We start from the raw sequence: 15900 nt of genomic DNA on the forward strand, positions 1-15900 counted from the left end.
GGGGTCTGTGGAGCTCTGTGACAGCCAGGTTACAGCATGATGAGGACATAAAGGCTCATGTAAAGATAGCAGGATCCTATCAAAAGGTGTTCAAAACTAGTTCTGCCTTTTTACCTCCTCATCACTTCCTGAATCCCTTCCATCGTGCTTGGACCCCGAGGATCACACTGTAAAGCATGGGTCCTTTCATGGACCCCTGTGCCTCTGCCCCCTCAGGTGCAGGGGACAATTCATTCTGCACCTCACAAGGACTGGCTTCACTCGCCATGGGCGGCCATGGGTCCTGATCTGATAACCATGGCTGTAAATTATTTATCTTGGGCAAACTGAATGCCAAGAAGGGAGAAGGGGAAGGGAGCGAGAGTTTGTGTTTTCTCTAAAACATAATTAGCTTTCGCTCACCACATGTGTCAGCAGAAAGAGCCTCGCTTCACTAAATGTTCTTCTCTGCTGTGTATCTCATTTGGGGACTTGTTTGGAAGGAGACAGAGAAAATACCCCGAGTGTTTAAGTCTTACAGAAGTAACTCATTTTGTTCAGGATGATGTCTTGTTGGCTTCTGGGTGTTTCAGAAAGTGTACTGCATACATATTTCTCTTTAACCTTCTTTTTATTGCATGAAGATGAGATCAAGGGTTACTTATATAGCACATAATATCAGCCACAGGCTGCGTCAGAAGCTTTCCAGTCATAATAACTAAAGACATGTATACGTATATTTTAGCCATTAAGGAGAAAACCCTGCCAGAATGCATTATCTTATTTTTTGATACAAAACTTTGAAGCACAAAACTAAGCTTCATAGTACTGCAAAATAACTGTTACGGGACAGAAGGGTTTCCATAACTGAATCGAGCAATGGGCCATCCAGGCTACTTGCAAAGCCGCTGCAGTGGCCAAAATGGGGTACTACACATAAAACATGAACTCTGGGCCTCTAAATTGGTTCTTTCATTGGGAAAGCAGCTCTGAGCCAGCTAATGCCATACAAAAGGAGCATGATGGCATGATCTATCCCTAAAGTGGTGAGGATTTATGGTAACGTAGTGCTAAACTCAAGGCACCTCATCCATCATTTTTTCGGTACAGCCCAGTGGGCAGAGTGTGGGACCATGAATCTGGCAAATGACCATGCCTTGATTTCCCTGCAAAATGGGACAGCAGCGGAGATTTCAATTAGGAAACACGCTGAAATAGTAATGAAGTCAAGAATGAGAGCTGTATGTGCTGTTCGGCATGAATAATACCTGCTGGTGGCTGTGTTCAGCAAAGCACTTCAGTTTATCTTTACCTGAAGGCATGTGATTAAGATTGCTCCTGGGTTTTAGCGCTCAGGGCAAGAACTGGGGCTCTGTGGTTTTGCTGGGGCAGTGAGGCTGCTGTTCCGCAGGGCGGCGCAGCCTGGGATGCAGGGGAGCGTGTGATGCAGGCGAGCAGCAGCTTTGCAAGAGCAGCCGCTCGCCAGGAGCGAGGCACTTAGGAGAACAGCAAACACGGTGGCAGTAAAAGGCGATCAGAATATTGATTCTTTTTATATACAGATAAGCCTGAAGCTGTAACAAACCCAGGGTTTCCTAAAACTGGTGGAACATTGCTAGGTTGTTTATCAGGCTGGGAGACACAAAAGGATTTCAGGTAAAAGTGGTTTCAAAGCATCAGGGCTTACCTCTGTATTGAAAACATGTGGATCTGTACCATGTTATGTATCGTGTAGCCGCATACGTTTTGTAAATACGCATTGTCTGGCTGTGCAGGACATATTCATCCTCGGTGTAAGCGTGGAAAGCAGCAGAGCTACATCAGAGATGAATTTGCCCAATTACGAGTGATAAACTCAGCCATTGTTCAGGGCACAGCAGAGAGCACGATGCCGGCTTGCTGAGGGCTCACCAGGGAGGCGCCTGGCAGGAAAAACCACCACGTAACAAAACCCAAACCCTTCCCTGTACAAGCAAATTCAGTTCTCTAACGGCTTTTTTTCCCCTTTTTTTTTTCCCCAGACAGCGTAACTGAAGTCAAGACAGACATTTACGTGACAAGTTTCGGCCCTGTCTCGGACACAGATATGGTAGGTGCCGCTGGCTGGTCACCTCACGGGGAGGGATGGCTTCTCCTGCAGCCGCAGTGGATGTGTCCCACCCTCATCCCTGGACAATCTGGGCAAAAGCAGGATTTTCGTAAACGACAAGAACAAGAGCAAGCATCCCAGCTGCCCGCCCGCGCAAGAATGTGTGTCATCATCTTCTTGAAGGCCAGGGGGAGCTCAGTGTGGGTGGTAGACAGGGATTGTTTCTCAGGTGCATTTGGGCTTTTAGAAACCAATTGATAATGGCAAATGCAACCTTGGAGGGTCGATGCCTTTGCACCGCTCACGCACGATGCAGGCTCTAGGGTCTTTTTCTTTTCTGCAAGTGCAACCTAATGAAATCGGGAGATCTGCCCACGGGACCAAGACCTATATGTAGCATGCTACACCTGTTACATACTTTGACAAACACCTTCACTGTAGCCAGCTTTCCTTGACCTGACAGTGCATGGAGGAAGGAGGGTGCTCCCTGGGAAGAGGGGAGGATGCCAGAATCTGGCCTGTTTTGGTGGCGGTGCCAGAAGAGAACGGTTCACCATCAAACTGTCCTTAGTGCTTGAACCAGAAGAGAGGCAAAAGAGAAAAAAGAAAAAGAATGAACTGATTGCCATATTTTGACGTGTTCAGGCAAAATTATTAATGAAAAGGCCTGAGGTCTGAATTTAGGCTTGTATTCCCACAACAGTTTGTCTTCTAATTAAAACAGGACTGTGGAGCGTAATTAATAGTGAGCTTTCTCAACAGCATTTCTTGCAGCTCGTATTCCATACGCGCCCAGTCGCACAGAGAAGAGTTGGCTGTTGATGGTTGCTCAACATTTCAAAGGGCCACATGAGGACAGTCATGCACTTAGGACTGAGACCCTCCTGCACAACCAGTCCCAGAGGTGACCTGGTGCTGGCATAGCCCAGGCCAGCGGTGGGCAGTCCTGCCCTTGGAGGGAGCCCACTTCGGGAGAGGGAGCAGGCATTGCTCTCACCAGCTGGGTCAGGCAGGAGCAATGTCCTGTGACTCTCACGGCCCCTCCAGAGCTGGGAGGGTTTCATTTTCTGTGTTCACATGGCCATGAACCTCTCTTCAGCTGCCCCACTGACAGTCCTGTGGTAGCAAGCGGAGGAGTTGCAGGAGAATAAAATCTCTGTGTTTCATTGAGGTGTTAACCCCATCACACAACCCCATGTTGCTTTGGAAAGACCACTCCCTCCAGGGTTAGAAGTTATCTTGATGTCAGCATAGCCAAGAGTATTAATCTCATCTGAGTTCTCTCTCTATCTCACTTGCTTTTCTACTGCAGCGGAGACCCATAATATATTCAGCAATCTTAGCCCTTGGGGAGTATCTGATAATTACTTCCAAGGTGGAGCATATTTGATTAAGGGAGCGTGTATAATGAACTGTGAAGAAGAAATATGAGGTATTGAAAAGAGGAAGGTATTCTCTGCAATGTGATTTGACAAAATGAATTTAAAATTAGGAAGACAGTTAAAGAATAATAAATTATTTCCCCTTCGCATGCTTTAGTTCCATGTATTTTACAAATGCATAGCAAATGTGTTTTAGCGTGCCGTTCTGGTGCTAAATGCACTCAGAAACATGAGAGAGAGAAACCCCATCTCCTCGGGAAGCATGGGGAGAGCCTGCTCTTCTGTGGTGGTTCCTTTCATCTCGGGAGTGGGGAAGTCCCTCCTTCCCTGCTCACATCTGCCTGGTGATCTCGCTCCCATCCCTCCCACAGCCATTACTCATTGCAATGGAAACCTGCTCCTGTGCATCTTGATGCAGACAGAGACTGTAATTATGATGATGGAGGAGAGGCAGGTAAAGCTGTGGAGAGCGGAGGAGAGCAGCTGGTTATAAAGTGTGGAGGAGGACGTGTAGACTTTTTCCCTGAGATGCTCCAAGGGACTTCTAATCTCTCTTTCAGTTTGGTTTGGAAAGTAGAGCCTGATAGGACCTGACATATGCTTGAATCTTTGGTAGTGAGCTCTTGCAGCTTTGCCTCAGTCCCCAGGAAATTAAAAAAAAAAAAACAAAAACTTCAAGGGAGTTTTATGCTTTGGTGGATGGACTCTGGAGACAGACTCAGTCTTGATGTTTTTGGTCACTTCTGTAAGGCAGTGAAGAGCATAACGTAGAACTAAGTGTGCTCCTTGGAAGGGGTGACTTGGGAATGATGCTATCATGGAAAGAAATATAGAAAAGGGAAAGAATCTGAACATGATTTCTCTTTTCTTCGGGAATGATTACTTAGCATAAAAGAAGAAAAATAGGGTCTGGAAAGTTGTTATAAAAGTTTTGCTTCTTTGTTTTTTTAATAGGAACAGGGAGTTCTGAATAAGAGCTCTTCTCCTGATAAGGACTTTTCCCAAACCTACCTCCTGGGACTGCACACAGGCTCATTCCTTTGGTTTTATCCCTTTACTGAGCTTAAAACCACAAAGTGAAGATCATTTCCATGAAGGGGCAGAATATCTTGTGCAGGACAGAGCCTGTGGGAACATAGGATCTTCTCTTTCCTTCCCCCAGCCAGGCTCCAGAAACTTCACATTTGAGCAGGAGTGGTTCTGTGGCCAGGGAGCAGGGATGAATTTCTTTACCGAGATGTTTTCATTCAGCTGCCGTCTGCTGCAAAACCTGTAGGAATTTCTATGACCTATACGAAACTGATGCACAGAAGCTTTTAAATGCTGAGAAGAGCTGCACGAAAGAAATCACTCAAAATTTAGTTGGTCCTGCAGCCTCCCGGAACTCATAAATAAAGACTATCCATCTGCAATGGCAGGGGAAGAACAGCTGGGACAGACAGATTTTCTGAAGCCCCTGTCTCTCTCTGAAAGCCTCATGAGCTAATGAGATCCTTCATTAGCAAGAGGAGGTGTGTGTTGTAGAGGTGAGCAGTGGTGCAGCTCATGCTGACTGGCTGAAGGCTTTCCCTCAAGTGACGTGGACCCTCAGAGGACACGGGGTGGCTCAGGTCACAGGGAACGGCAGTCCCTTATGCCAGACACCAGGCAGATTTATTTAATTTTGCCTCGGGGTGGCCGTGGAGCCATAGCACCTTTGCTCCTTCGTCAAGTGGTTTCTGAGGCTGCACACACCAAGTGGGGAGCTGGTTGTGGCTGCAGGGTTTCAAAGAGATGAATTCTAATTGCCCTGACTGGAATCTGGCCTAGGAAATGGGTTTCTACACTAGCTGAAAGAAGGAAAAAAAAAAAAAAAAAGAAAAGAAAAGAAAAAAGAAAGACAAGAAAAAAGGGAAAAAATAAGAAAAAGGAAAAAGAAGAAAAAGAAAAGAAAGTCACAGGATCTTGTAATGCAAGTTTGTGAGGTCCTTGATTCAACACGTTTCCAGAGGTGGCCTGGGGAACAAGATAACATTAAGTCAATGTCATGAAACTTTATTTCTTTACTTTTTTATGAGCAAGGGTATAATTACCAGTATACTGGCCAAATTCCATCTCCAGGAACTTTATTTTTGCCTTTTTAAATTCCCGTGTAGCTACACACAATGGTTCCCTCCCCTGAAACATCTGGATGAAGGTGGTGGTGCAGCAGGGCTACCCCAGGACTGGCCGCTGGCCAGTGTAGGCTGTATTGCAGCTTGTCTGTAGTGGTCAGAAACGCAAATTTTGGCACCATATGTAAGTCATTATACAAAATGTGGTAAATGCCCTCTATCCTCCACAGATTTCTCCACTGCCGTTAATCCCTACTTCTTGTTGCATCACGGTTCATGACAAGCAAGGTGTGCCAAAACACAGTATGCTCAATGACCGAGGATATTTACCGTTTCTTGAAGTGGCTTGTTTGCAATGAAGAGCTGAGTAAAACAAGACTTACTTTTCTTTCCTTTCTCCACAAAGGAATACACTATTGATGTCTTTTTCCGGCAATCCTGGAGAGATGAAAGGCTGAAGTTTGATGGTCCCATGAAAATACTTCCCCTGAACAACCTGCTGGCCAGTAAGATCTGGACTCCTGATACCTTCTTCCACAACGGGAAGAAATCTGTCGCCCATAACATGACAACACCCAATAAGCTGCTGCGCCTGGTGGACAATGGCACTCTCCTGTACACCATGAGGTAAGTTTGTGTCTCCTGGGCCAGAGCCTTCCAGGTCCCTATACACATGCAGGCAAGGATGGGACCTCAGGGTACATTACAGCAGGGTTTGTGCAGACTTCCACTGACTCTGGTAGCACACTTGAGTCTTACCCTGCTGCCTTCCCTACTATCCTTGTTTCCTACCTATGTGGCATCACTGATCCTCAACTTAAGCACATTTTTACAGGTAGCTTTTTTCTCATCAATCAATTTTTTTCTTTTATGTGATGAGGTAGAAGTGTTGGGATCTATAGTTTGTGGAGTTGGTGCGCCACCCAACTTATTTTTGTTTCTAACCGCCAGTGGGATATGAAGTCAGGTTTCCAGTACTGGTAGGGGAACATTAGGATGAGAGAATTTGTTATTCTCCAGCAGCTTGAGAACAGATCTAAATTTGTTCAGCACGTTACACTGGAGCCGTTTGAAACATCTAATGAGCCTAAGCTTGCTTGTGAGAACAATGGGGGTTTTTTTCCTGCTTCATGGAATCAAAAATCCAAATCTGTGTAATCAATGCATGTCATTAGGAAAAAAGAAAATCACCAGCTTATTAAAAGCTGTGCTTTGGAGATGCCGGGTTTGGAGAGGCCATTGGAATTTCTCAGTTTAACCCAGCCCATGTTGTCCCCAGCTGAGCTCTCAGTGGGAGCCTCAAACATGAGGTAGCCCTGCAGCATGAGACCCTAGGCAGTGATACAGCCTGTGCAACCCCACTGTGAGCTCCAACTCAACTGGGGTCTTCCTTCTAAAACACGAGTCGCTCTTGGGGAACCATGCTTGGGCAGTCATCTTCTCTGGATTTCTCAAGAACAGCCCTGGTACGTACAGTTATCACTAAGCTGCAAAGGTGAAGAGCATGAAGAGAAACACCTTTGGGTTAATGGTACATTCGTTCCGGAACTATTCAGATATTCCTGTATGCTTGTAAGCTATTCACCCATGTAAATAATGTTTGCCACCTGGGGCTGATGTATTAATTTGCCTTCCAAGGTAAATGGGCTTATAAATGAAACAACAGCCTACTCAGAGATGCACAAGAAAGGTATTGAGTTGATTTTGGAAAGGTGTAAATCTTTGTTTTCAAAAATTATTTTTTCTGCCTCCATCTTCAAGCCGATCCTAACTAATAACAGGCTTCATTGTGGATTGTGTGCTGAGGTGCTGCACTTTCACCTCTGTTTTTTGAGGACCAGACAGAATTTCATCTTTTCATAGTTAAGCTGGCTGTCAATCTACATAGTGTCAGCAAGTTTTACAGCCTACATTGATAAACAATGCTCTGCTTTTGTGCAGCAGTTCTCAAATATGAGCTAATCCTGCCAGTGCCCTGGGGGTTTAGGTCTCCACACATCAGTGATCTCACGTTACTGAGGCAGATGGGGTAAATGAAGAGAGAAGCCCAACTTGACTTAAGTGCTCGCTTCTGCTCCCGGCTCTCTGACCTGCGTGTGGATGACTAACACTCTCCCCGATTGTATCATTGTCTGACTGTGAAGTATTATAGGAGCTACTGGCATAAGACAGCAAAAAAAGGACTTAATTTCAGGGCTTTTATATCATTTCACTTCTTCTTTATTCATCAAACAGCCATTAGCTTCAGCGAGTTTTGTGTGACTGAGAAAGTACCGGATTTACTTTTCCGTTTAGGGCTGGGCATGTGCCAGGATGGCAGCATCACGAGGCTCTTGGGAATGAGCTTCTTGAAGAAAATGGAGTCATGGGGTTTTTTTAAATAAATTCAACACATCCTTCAGTTTTGCTGTCTCCCAAAGAAGCGGGGGATGAAGGACAGCTTGGACCTCCCTTTGCATCTGCTCCTGCCCCCCTTAAATGTACCTCTAAGGCTTTGTAAGAGGTGAAGAGCCCACTCAGACATACCCAAAGGTTGAGGGTTGGATATCAGGCCTTTTGTCACATGTTATGTTGCACAGTACCAGGAACTGTAGTGCATGGAGGTCTTTTCCTTACCCAGCACAGATCGCTGCTGTGCAAATGTGTGTGAAGCTATGCTGGTGGGGCTCCAGGCAGTATTGGACCAGCCTGATGCTGGAGATGTGGTTAGAGCTGGCCAGATGGCCATCTGGAAAGCACTGCTCACTGCACAAGACAGTGTGTCAGGGGCAAAGCAGGGCTCCTCTGGGTTTGCAGTTCAACATGTCCAGGACGGGATGTCTGTCCTGGTGCATCTGGTGGTTGCCCTTCTCCCTGCTGCTGAAGGAAATGCCTGCTCAGGGCCACACAGGGTCTTTTGAGTGGGGGCTCAGAAAGGAAGATGCAAGGGCACAGGCTGCATGGTCCAGGACTGTGCATCAGGCTGAGGCTCAGAGACCAAGTCCTACCTGGCTCTGCCACTTATATGCACTCACACCTCAATTCCCCTGTAAAATGATGATGATGGTATCACTCTCCCTTGTTAAGTGCTTTGAAACCTCCGCCCAGGAAAGGGCTGGAAGGAGACTCATGCTTTATGTCCAAGTGGCACATCTGCTGTTCTCCCCCATGCCCAGGGGCATGCATGTGTCCTTCTCAAAGGAAGGAGCAGGACTACGAAGCCAATCTCAGCCCCACACAGCTGACATCCAGCAAAGCGCAAATCCCAAAGAGGCACGCTCTGTCCTGCTGACTAGGGAGTGAGTTTGGACCTCCACCAGATTTCCCCTGGATTGGCAGGACTGCTCAGGTGATCCCTTGCAGGCTCTGTCTAGACTGGTACATTGCCATGCAGTTTGACTCCTGAGACATATCTTACTCCTTTACCTTGTACCAGCCAATATCCTTGAGGGATCAGCTCTGCTGATGTGCAATTAGAGGCATGTCTCTTGCTATTTATCCTGCTGTGAAAGCCAACTTCTCTTAGTCGAGGCTTACATTTATAGATGAAGTTGTTCTGGTGGAACAGCAACTCTGACACATGCATCCAGCAAAATTACACCTGTGTGACAATATTTATAGCTCCTGGAGAGAGCCTCTTTATCACTGACCTGAGCTTCAAGGAGTCGCACACCAGCTGTAGCTGAGCATCCAGAGATGTTCTTTAGTCATGGCAGAGCCTCCTCGCAGATCGGTGCAACGTCACGGTGCAAACATCTGATCACTGACTCAGGCCTTGGCACCTGGCTGACAAGATGGCCTTTGCGACCGCAGCACAAAATTGCATTTCTCTATTCCCCTCCTTCTGGCTGCTGAGGAAGGGACAGGATTACTGATCCCTCTGCCTCTTCCCTGCTACTCCGGCTGCCTTAGAGGGCATGGGGAACACAGTTTTTTTATGTAGCCGTGCCTCTGCAGTCTTGTTTGTGGAGCTCCTACAAGATCCAAGCAGTTCACAAAAGCCCAGTTAGGGCCTCAAAGCTCTGGTGTCAGACCTGAGTACAACAAACTGGGAATTGTGCATGGATTTACATAAGGTACAGACAAAAACTCAGCTGCTGCAGTAATAGCTGGATGTACTCTCTAGCTCAAATTGTGTGGGGCATATAGATAATGTTCTGGTTCTTCCTGGCCTTGAAGCATATGAAAATAGTAAAAACTTAATGCTGTGCCGATGGGATTCAACTTTGTGAATCCAGGCTTTAAAGAGCTCTCCTGCTTTTCACCGGGATTGTCAGAGTGGCATGTTGAGGCTTTGTGGTTATTGTCAGCGTGGTTCCTAGACAATATGTGCTCCAATTATGCACTTAAAGTATTTTTTTTGACTGCCAGGCTGACGTATTCAGCTGCATGCCCAAAGACTGCCTCAAGAACCTGTCTTGCTAAAGACAACATGAAGTCCTTAGTGGCAGCGCATGAGCACTTGGGAAGGAGGATTGGTGAACCCCTGGGTGAGGCAGAGGCAGAACAGGAGGGAAAGCTGAGTACAAAGGCACCCAGGAACGTGCAGTCCTACTGGGGCTGTTGAACCCCAGATAACAAGTCCTGTACCTACTGTGGCATGCTCAGGGGTTTGAGCTTCCCAGCCTGCTTTTTGAAATCACAGAGCTTCACAGTGTCTCTCCCAGCAAAGGCTTTGAGTTGTCTTTACTGCCTGGTTTTTTTTAACCCCCGGGCAACTTGTAAGAGCTGTAGGCTGGAGCTTGCAGAACCCTTCCACACGATGGAGGTGCAACCATCATTCTCCCTTCTGCAAGGGCAGCAGCTGGGACATCCCAGCACCAGCTCCTCTAAGTAGTACGGACTGGCAGCTATTTGGCTGCATCCCACATCAGGGCTGATCCTAGACAACAGCATAAATGGACATGAGCAGACCAAAGCTAGACTGCTAAACACGCAAGCGGACGGATAGACGAGATAAGATTTGCACAGCCTGGTTTTCCCTCCCTTACAGATTTCAGAGTGGATCCAAAGGCAGAAATGATCTATTTTCCAGGCTTGGTTTTGTGCAGGCAGACTTTTGTAAGGAAGCTGTCCCAGGAGGGAGAAATCTTCAGAGATCAACTTATCTCGCTGCATTTCTGCCATCATGGGCTGAAATCTCCAGGGGCTGGGGGAGGATGCAAAGTGAATTCAGTGCTTTCAGATCCAGCACAAAGATCCTAGAAGCAATTTGGCTTTCAAGCTCAAACCCCAGCAATTAAACCTAACCTAGATTCTCACACAGGCTAAACCGTAAACACTATTCGGCCTGACTTAATGAATCTCCTAGAGAAGAAATCAGGACAAAACTCAAGCAATATCTCTGGCATAAACAAAGTCAGTTCTGCTGTGCAGGGTGCTGTCATGTTTTTGTACCACACATACACCAAGGGATTATTACATTTGCGCCCCAGAAATTGGACTGAGACTCTCGCTCATCCTGCAGCACGACGCAGGTAACGACAGGGGCTCTAATGACACATCAAAGGCTTCGCTAAGCTCCTGGTAACCATGAGAACGAAGCTGAAGTGGTTTGTTGTACCGTCAGCCCTGGGAGAGGTATGTTTAGCCTGATTCACGCTTCTTGCCATTGTGTCGAGCAGTTCAAAGGAGTTCCCATGACTTTAAAGAGAAAAACATGGTTTCTCTCCTGGATGTTCCACTTTTGGTGCCATTGTGCTGGCAAAGAGAAGAGAAAACATGAGGAGTTTGGGGTTTGATTTCAAGACAGTTCTGCATAAGTTATTGCTAGCGCCTGGGACAGATGAGCCAAAGGATACAACAGCTCGATTATGTGATTGCTGGCAGCTTGGCTATTTTTCACGTGTGTTTAGGCTTTATAATGACATTTCAGGGCTCAGATGTCTGGACCTGAACAGGGCATCAGAGCAATGAAGCAAACCTCTGTGGCTAGCTGGCCATAAGCTCCCTTGCACAGGGTAAGGGGCAAAGATGAGAATTTCTGCAAACAGAGTTTCTCTTTTACCCGAATTCTGCAGAGGCATTGGTAATTGTCTGGGAAGTGAGATACATTCCTCTTAGTTTGATATTTTGATGTTTCATTAGGCAAAGCATATGGTGCTGAGGAGCCCTTCGCCAGCAACAGGAGGTGGCAGGGAAGGCCAGTGGCGGGGGGAGCGGATGTGGGCACTCTCCTGAACGGTGATTGATTCCACAGCTCACCTAAATACCTCTGCTAATTAGCACTCTGAAAGATGAGTGTGTGCAAAAGAGGCTGCAGGAGGGGGATGAAAGATGGCTGAGGGATGCGGGGGGCAGAGGGATGAGCAGGAGCGAGCTGCAGTGCATGCACTCTGGTCGTGGGGAAAGCATCTCAGGGAGCCAGCACACCCCTACATGTGTCGGGGCAAAGCGAAGAGGTTTCAGGCAAGGGAGAACACCCGGGAGGGGGGGAATGCTTGTGTTGCTTCCCCCTTCATGTGTTATCTGTGAACGTGCTGACTTCTGGCTGGCTGAAGTTGCTGAACCAGACTCATCTTGCTGGAATGTTATGGCATTTTCTTTTTTATTTAATTTCAGGAGACTTAAAAGCTCCTTCAGCTGTAGGTGGAGAAGTGGCAGATTAGGTTGCTTTTTCAGTGGTTTGTTGATGGATTTATTGTGATGTTTATTGGCTCAGCTAATAAAACACACTTTAGATTTAAAATATGACTCCTGCATTCCCACACACCTATGGAGTCATCCAGCATCCGTATAAGGTTGTCTCCTTCCCTTAGCAACACTTGCTCTTGTTGGCCACAGCCTGGAGAGGGCAGGAGGGTATGGCCAAGGCCAACTTGTGCCAAGCTGGTCTCTGCTGCCATCCTGGCCCCCTCTGAGGCTCTTTCTGGCTGCTTTAAATGACACTCAACCACCGGACCCACAATCTGTGATCCTTTGAGTCGTTCAGCCTTATTCATAGTGGCTGTTGATCACAGCCAAGACTTGCAAATGGTACAGTGGATGAAAAAGGCCTTTCTGGTTTTTTGGGGGAGTTCATGATGTATCAGAAGGAAAGCACTGATCAGAGGAGAGGTTCTTTCGAAAAGCTGACTTTGGAAACAGCCAGCTGAAAGCCTGTTGAAATAATAAAGTAATTAGTGAAGCCGATGAAGGAATAGAAAGGTAAAAAGGAAAAGTCTTGTGTGGCCTGCTGAGGGAGACGGGAAATACATCAACATTTCCTTTACACAAGTGACAGTGACAAATATTAGAAGCAAAAAGTCCACTGCAGTCAGAAAGGACACAGAGAGAATGGAATAGTAAGATCCGTGAGGACGTTTGACAACCTTGCCAACCATGAAGCTCCCCAAGTGAATTTCGAGCTGACAGAAGAAAGCATCACAAAAGAAACAGAACAGGAGGAGCAAGGCTGTCGAGTCCACACCTTGCTGCCATGTTTTCATACCTGCTTCTTGAAATCCTAATCTTCATCCAGATTACAAAAGAGAGGCATCAGAGCAAATGGGCAATTTGTTTGTGGTGGCCTTTGAGTGTCCAGAGGAAAATCATTCCAACGATGTGCTTGTAGGCTTGTCAAAATCACTGTCAGTCTTTCCACTGACTTCAGTGAGTCTTGGTTGAAGTCCTAAAGATCAGGTCTTCTTCTCTCCCGTGTAAAACAGGTACATTCAGTCCAGAGGTGAAGAAGAGATCAGCAAGCCAGAAAGAGTGATTTGTTTCTAAGGAAGTTACATTGGCCACACAGTGGTTCTTGGATTGGCTGAGGAAGCCAAGTTGGGGCCAGACATAATGCAAGCAGGACAGTCGTCATCACCTCTTTGTCAGTAGAATGATTACTACAGGACATAGTGGTCACTATCCATGTACATGGATTCAGAAAGGACTGGCAGACTCAGAGTAGAAAAGGTCCTTGGTCTCTGGTTTACTCAATTGCCTGGATACAGCCTCTGAATCATGGAAGCCGTAAGCCACCAGCTGCTGGGAGACGACAGCAAGGTGTGGTTTGCTCTGAATTCACCCAGGTTTCGTACTTCTCTGTAAGTATCCCCTGGCCTCCTGTACTGGACGTGGAGTCAGCCTGCATAGACCCAATAAACCCGCTGTGATTAACCCGGCTGGAGTACGGAGCATTGCATCAGCCACGGTTGGGCTGTGAGCCCTTGGGATCCAACAGTGAATGGTGACTCAACAGCCAGCCCCTCAGGGCTTCAGTGCATAAGCCCTATGGGGCGTATGGAGACCATGTCCTGCTGATGCTGAATAGCTAAGACCTGTTTATCAGGACTGAACCCGTCCTGATTGTGGGAGTTGCTTTTATAGGTTTTTTCCCTTGTGGGGTAGCTCCTGGGGCACAGTGGGGTGGATGTGCCCAGGGGAGACAGGACGGTGGTACCTGGCACTGAAAAACAGCAGAAATGAATATGTGCTGCTGTTGCATGAAGGAGCAGGGAGGTACCACTGAAACACTGTGGGGCTGGGTTCAGAATGTCTGTAGGAAATTCACCACTTTCCTTTGCCAGCTCATACAAGAATAGGGTGTAGACTTCCACATGGTGCAATCTGCTCTGCAGCACTGTGACCCCAGTGACCACTGCAAAGGGGTCATGTGCCTCACCTCCCAGACATTCCCGAAGGCTGGGTTTACTGGGATTTAAACCCCTGTTGTGCGTGCTGCAGGGACTCCAGGTCGTGCAGGAGGGTTTTGGCCACCCAGCCCGGCTCCATCGAAGTTATGGCAGCTTCCAGCTCTGCTCCTCCATTTCTTGATTTAATACCTCTGCCTGTCTCTCAGGGGGACGCCAGCTTTCCTACAGCCTCTGAAAGAAGCAGATGAGGCTGGACATGGGTCTGAAATCACGAGGTTCGTTTCCTCACATGGCAGAGCAAAATTCACAGCCAGCAGAGAGTTTCCAGTGCAGCCTGGGCTGCTCTCCCAGCCGACACAGAGCAGCTGTGCAGGAATTTGCTGCTGCTCCATCCCTTGCTTGCGCTGGTGTCACCTCTCACAGCACCATCTGCCGCCTGCAGCCACCATCGCTGCAGCCTCAGAGATCCCCTGCCACTTCCAAGCCACGGTGGTTCTGCTTTGTTTCCCCACAGGGGTTCTTAGAGCGATTTGTGAAGTTCTTGGTTTTGTGCACCAAATTTTTTTATGCCAAGTTTAAAAAACAGTCCTCTTTTTTTTTTTTTGGGTAGAATCATTTAAGGTTTGTCCACCTGAAAGAAATAACTTTTATTTTTCTTTTCTTTCCTTTTTTTTTTTTCTTTGCTTTTAGCAAACAAAATCCAAAACCTTTATTTTTTTCAGGGTTTGTTTTGCATTTGACTAAGCCTCAGTATTTTCTGTGAAGAATAACTTACCTGAACATTTTTCCAGCTGAAGGAAAATATCTCAATAGAAGCTTTCCACTGTGCTTCTCAATCTGCGTTTTCCACAAGCCACCTTCAGCCTTAGGTCTGTGCGCTTGCCCTTTGCATCCACCTGTTCCTCCTGTCACGGTTTATTTGTTATTTTGCCAAGCCATCAGAAGTGGGTCCTTTTTTCCACAGATGGTTCCTTCAGAGAAGATCGTATTAGACATCTCCTGGGAAGCTGTCTGTCCTGGCTCCCCCCCTCCCCACCTCCCCCCCGGCGAGGCTGCAGGCTTTGCAGTACTTCAGGAAGGAACACAAGCTTAAAGTTACCTTTTTTAGAGCTTTTTATGATGGGTCCTTTTATGCGTGGCCCCATGTTCTGCAGCACACTGCTTTTATGGTTGCCTCCCTCACAAAACCACTTCCTGATGAGGTATCCTACTGGGATTTGGTGGATGCGTAAAACGCAGAAGTTGTCCTGCACCCCCCCAAACAGCCCCAGGACACGCAGTTCTGCATCTGCCCACAGCATCCTCTGCAGTGCCACCAGCGAGGGAAGAGCTGGGGGAGGTGGGATGAGGTGCCCCACATGCACAGGGGTGTGTTGTACCCTGGTGCAATACCTGCAACTTCATGGCTCTGACTGACTTTGTTCAGCAAGCCCAGTAGCTCTGTGGCTTTCTGACTGAACAATCTGCCAGCCCTTGGCTCCTTCCAGACCACCAGGAAGAACAGGCCATGTTCCCTGGAAGCCCCTTCCCTCTGCTTTCCAGCATGGTCCAGGAGATGTCCCCTGGCCTCAGGCATTAATGAGCTCTTTGTGTACAGTGCATAAGCAAACAGAAGTCCTGGGCTTTGGCAGATTTTCTGATTGCACTGAGTGGATAAAGATGAACTCAGTCAATAATGTTGAGTTTATACAATGGTAAAGGTGGCCAGATCTGTGTGCCTGCTGTTCTCTCCACAGCTGATGGCCTTCTGCCCAGAGACCCAGAGGTTAGTGACTGCATTGAGGCCTTTGTAGCCTTTGATGGATGCA

At 47.3% G+C, this 15900-nt stretch overlaps 1 protein-coding gene across 1 annotated transcript in view; it reads left to right on the top strand.

Annotated features, from left to right (window-relative positions):
- Nucleotides 1–2000: 2000 nt before the first annotated feature.
- GABRA3 (gamma-aminobutyric acid (GABA) A receptor, alpha 3) overlaps nt 2001–15900 on the top strand; it is a gene marked incomplete at its 5' end in the record, with an annotated part of 30740 nt that continues 16840 nt past the window's right edge. The window contains 2 exons of the mRNA XM_009578507.1: nt 2001–2068; nt 5950–6170. Coding sequence (XP_009576802.1) covers nt 2001–2068; nt 5950–6170 — 289 coding nt within the window. The remainder of the gene's footprint in view (nt 2069–5949; nt 6171–15900) is intronic.

Source organism: Fulmarus glacialis, unplaced genomic scaffold (assembly GCF_000690835.1).
Source record: "Fulmarus glacialis isolate BGI_N327 unplaced genomic scaffold, ASM69083v1 scaffold33855, whole genome shotgun sequence".
Taxonomy (NCBI): domain Eukaryota; kingdom Metazoa; phylum Chordata; class Aves; order Procellariiformes; family Procellariidae; genus Fulmarus; species Fulmarus glacialis.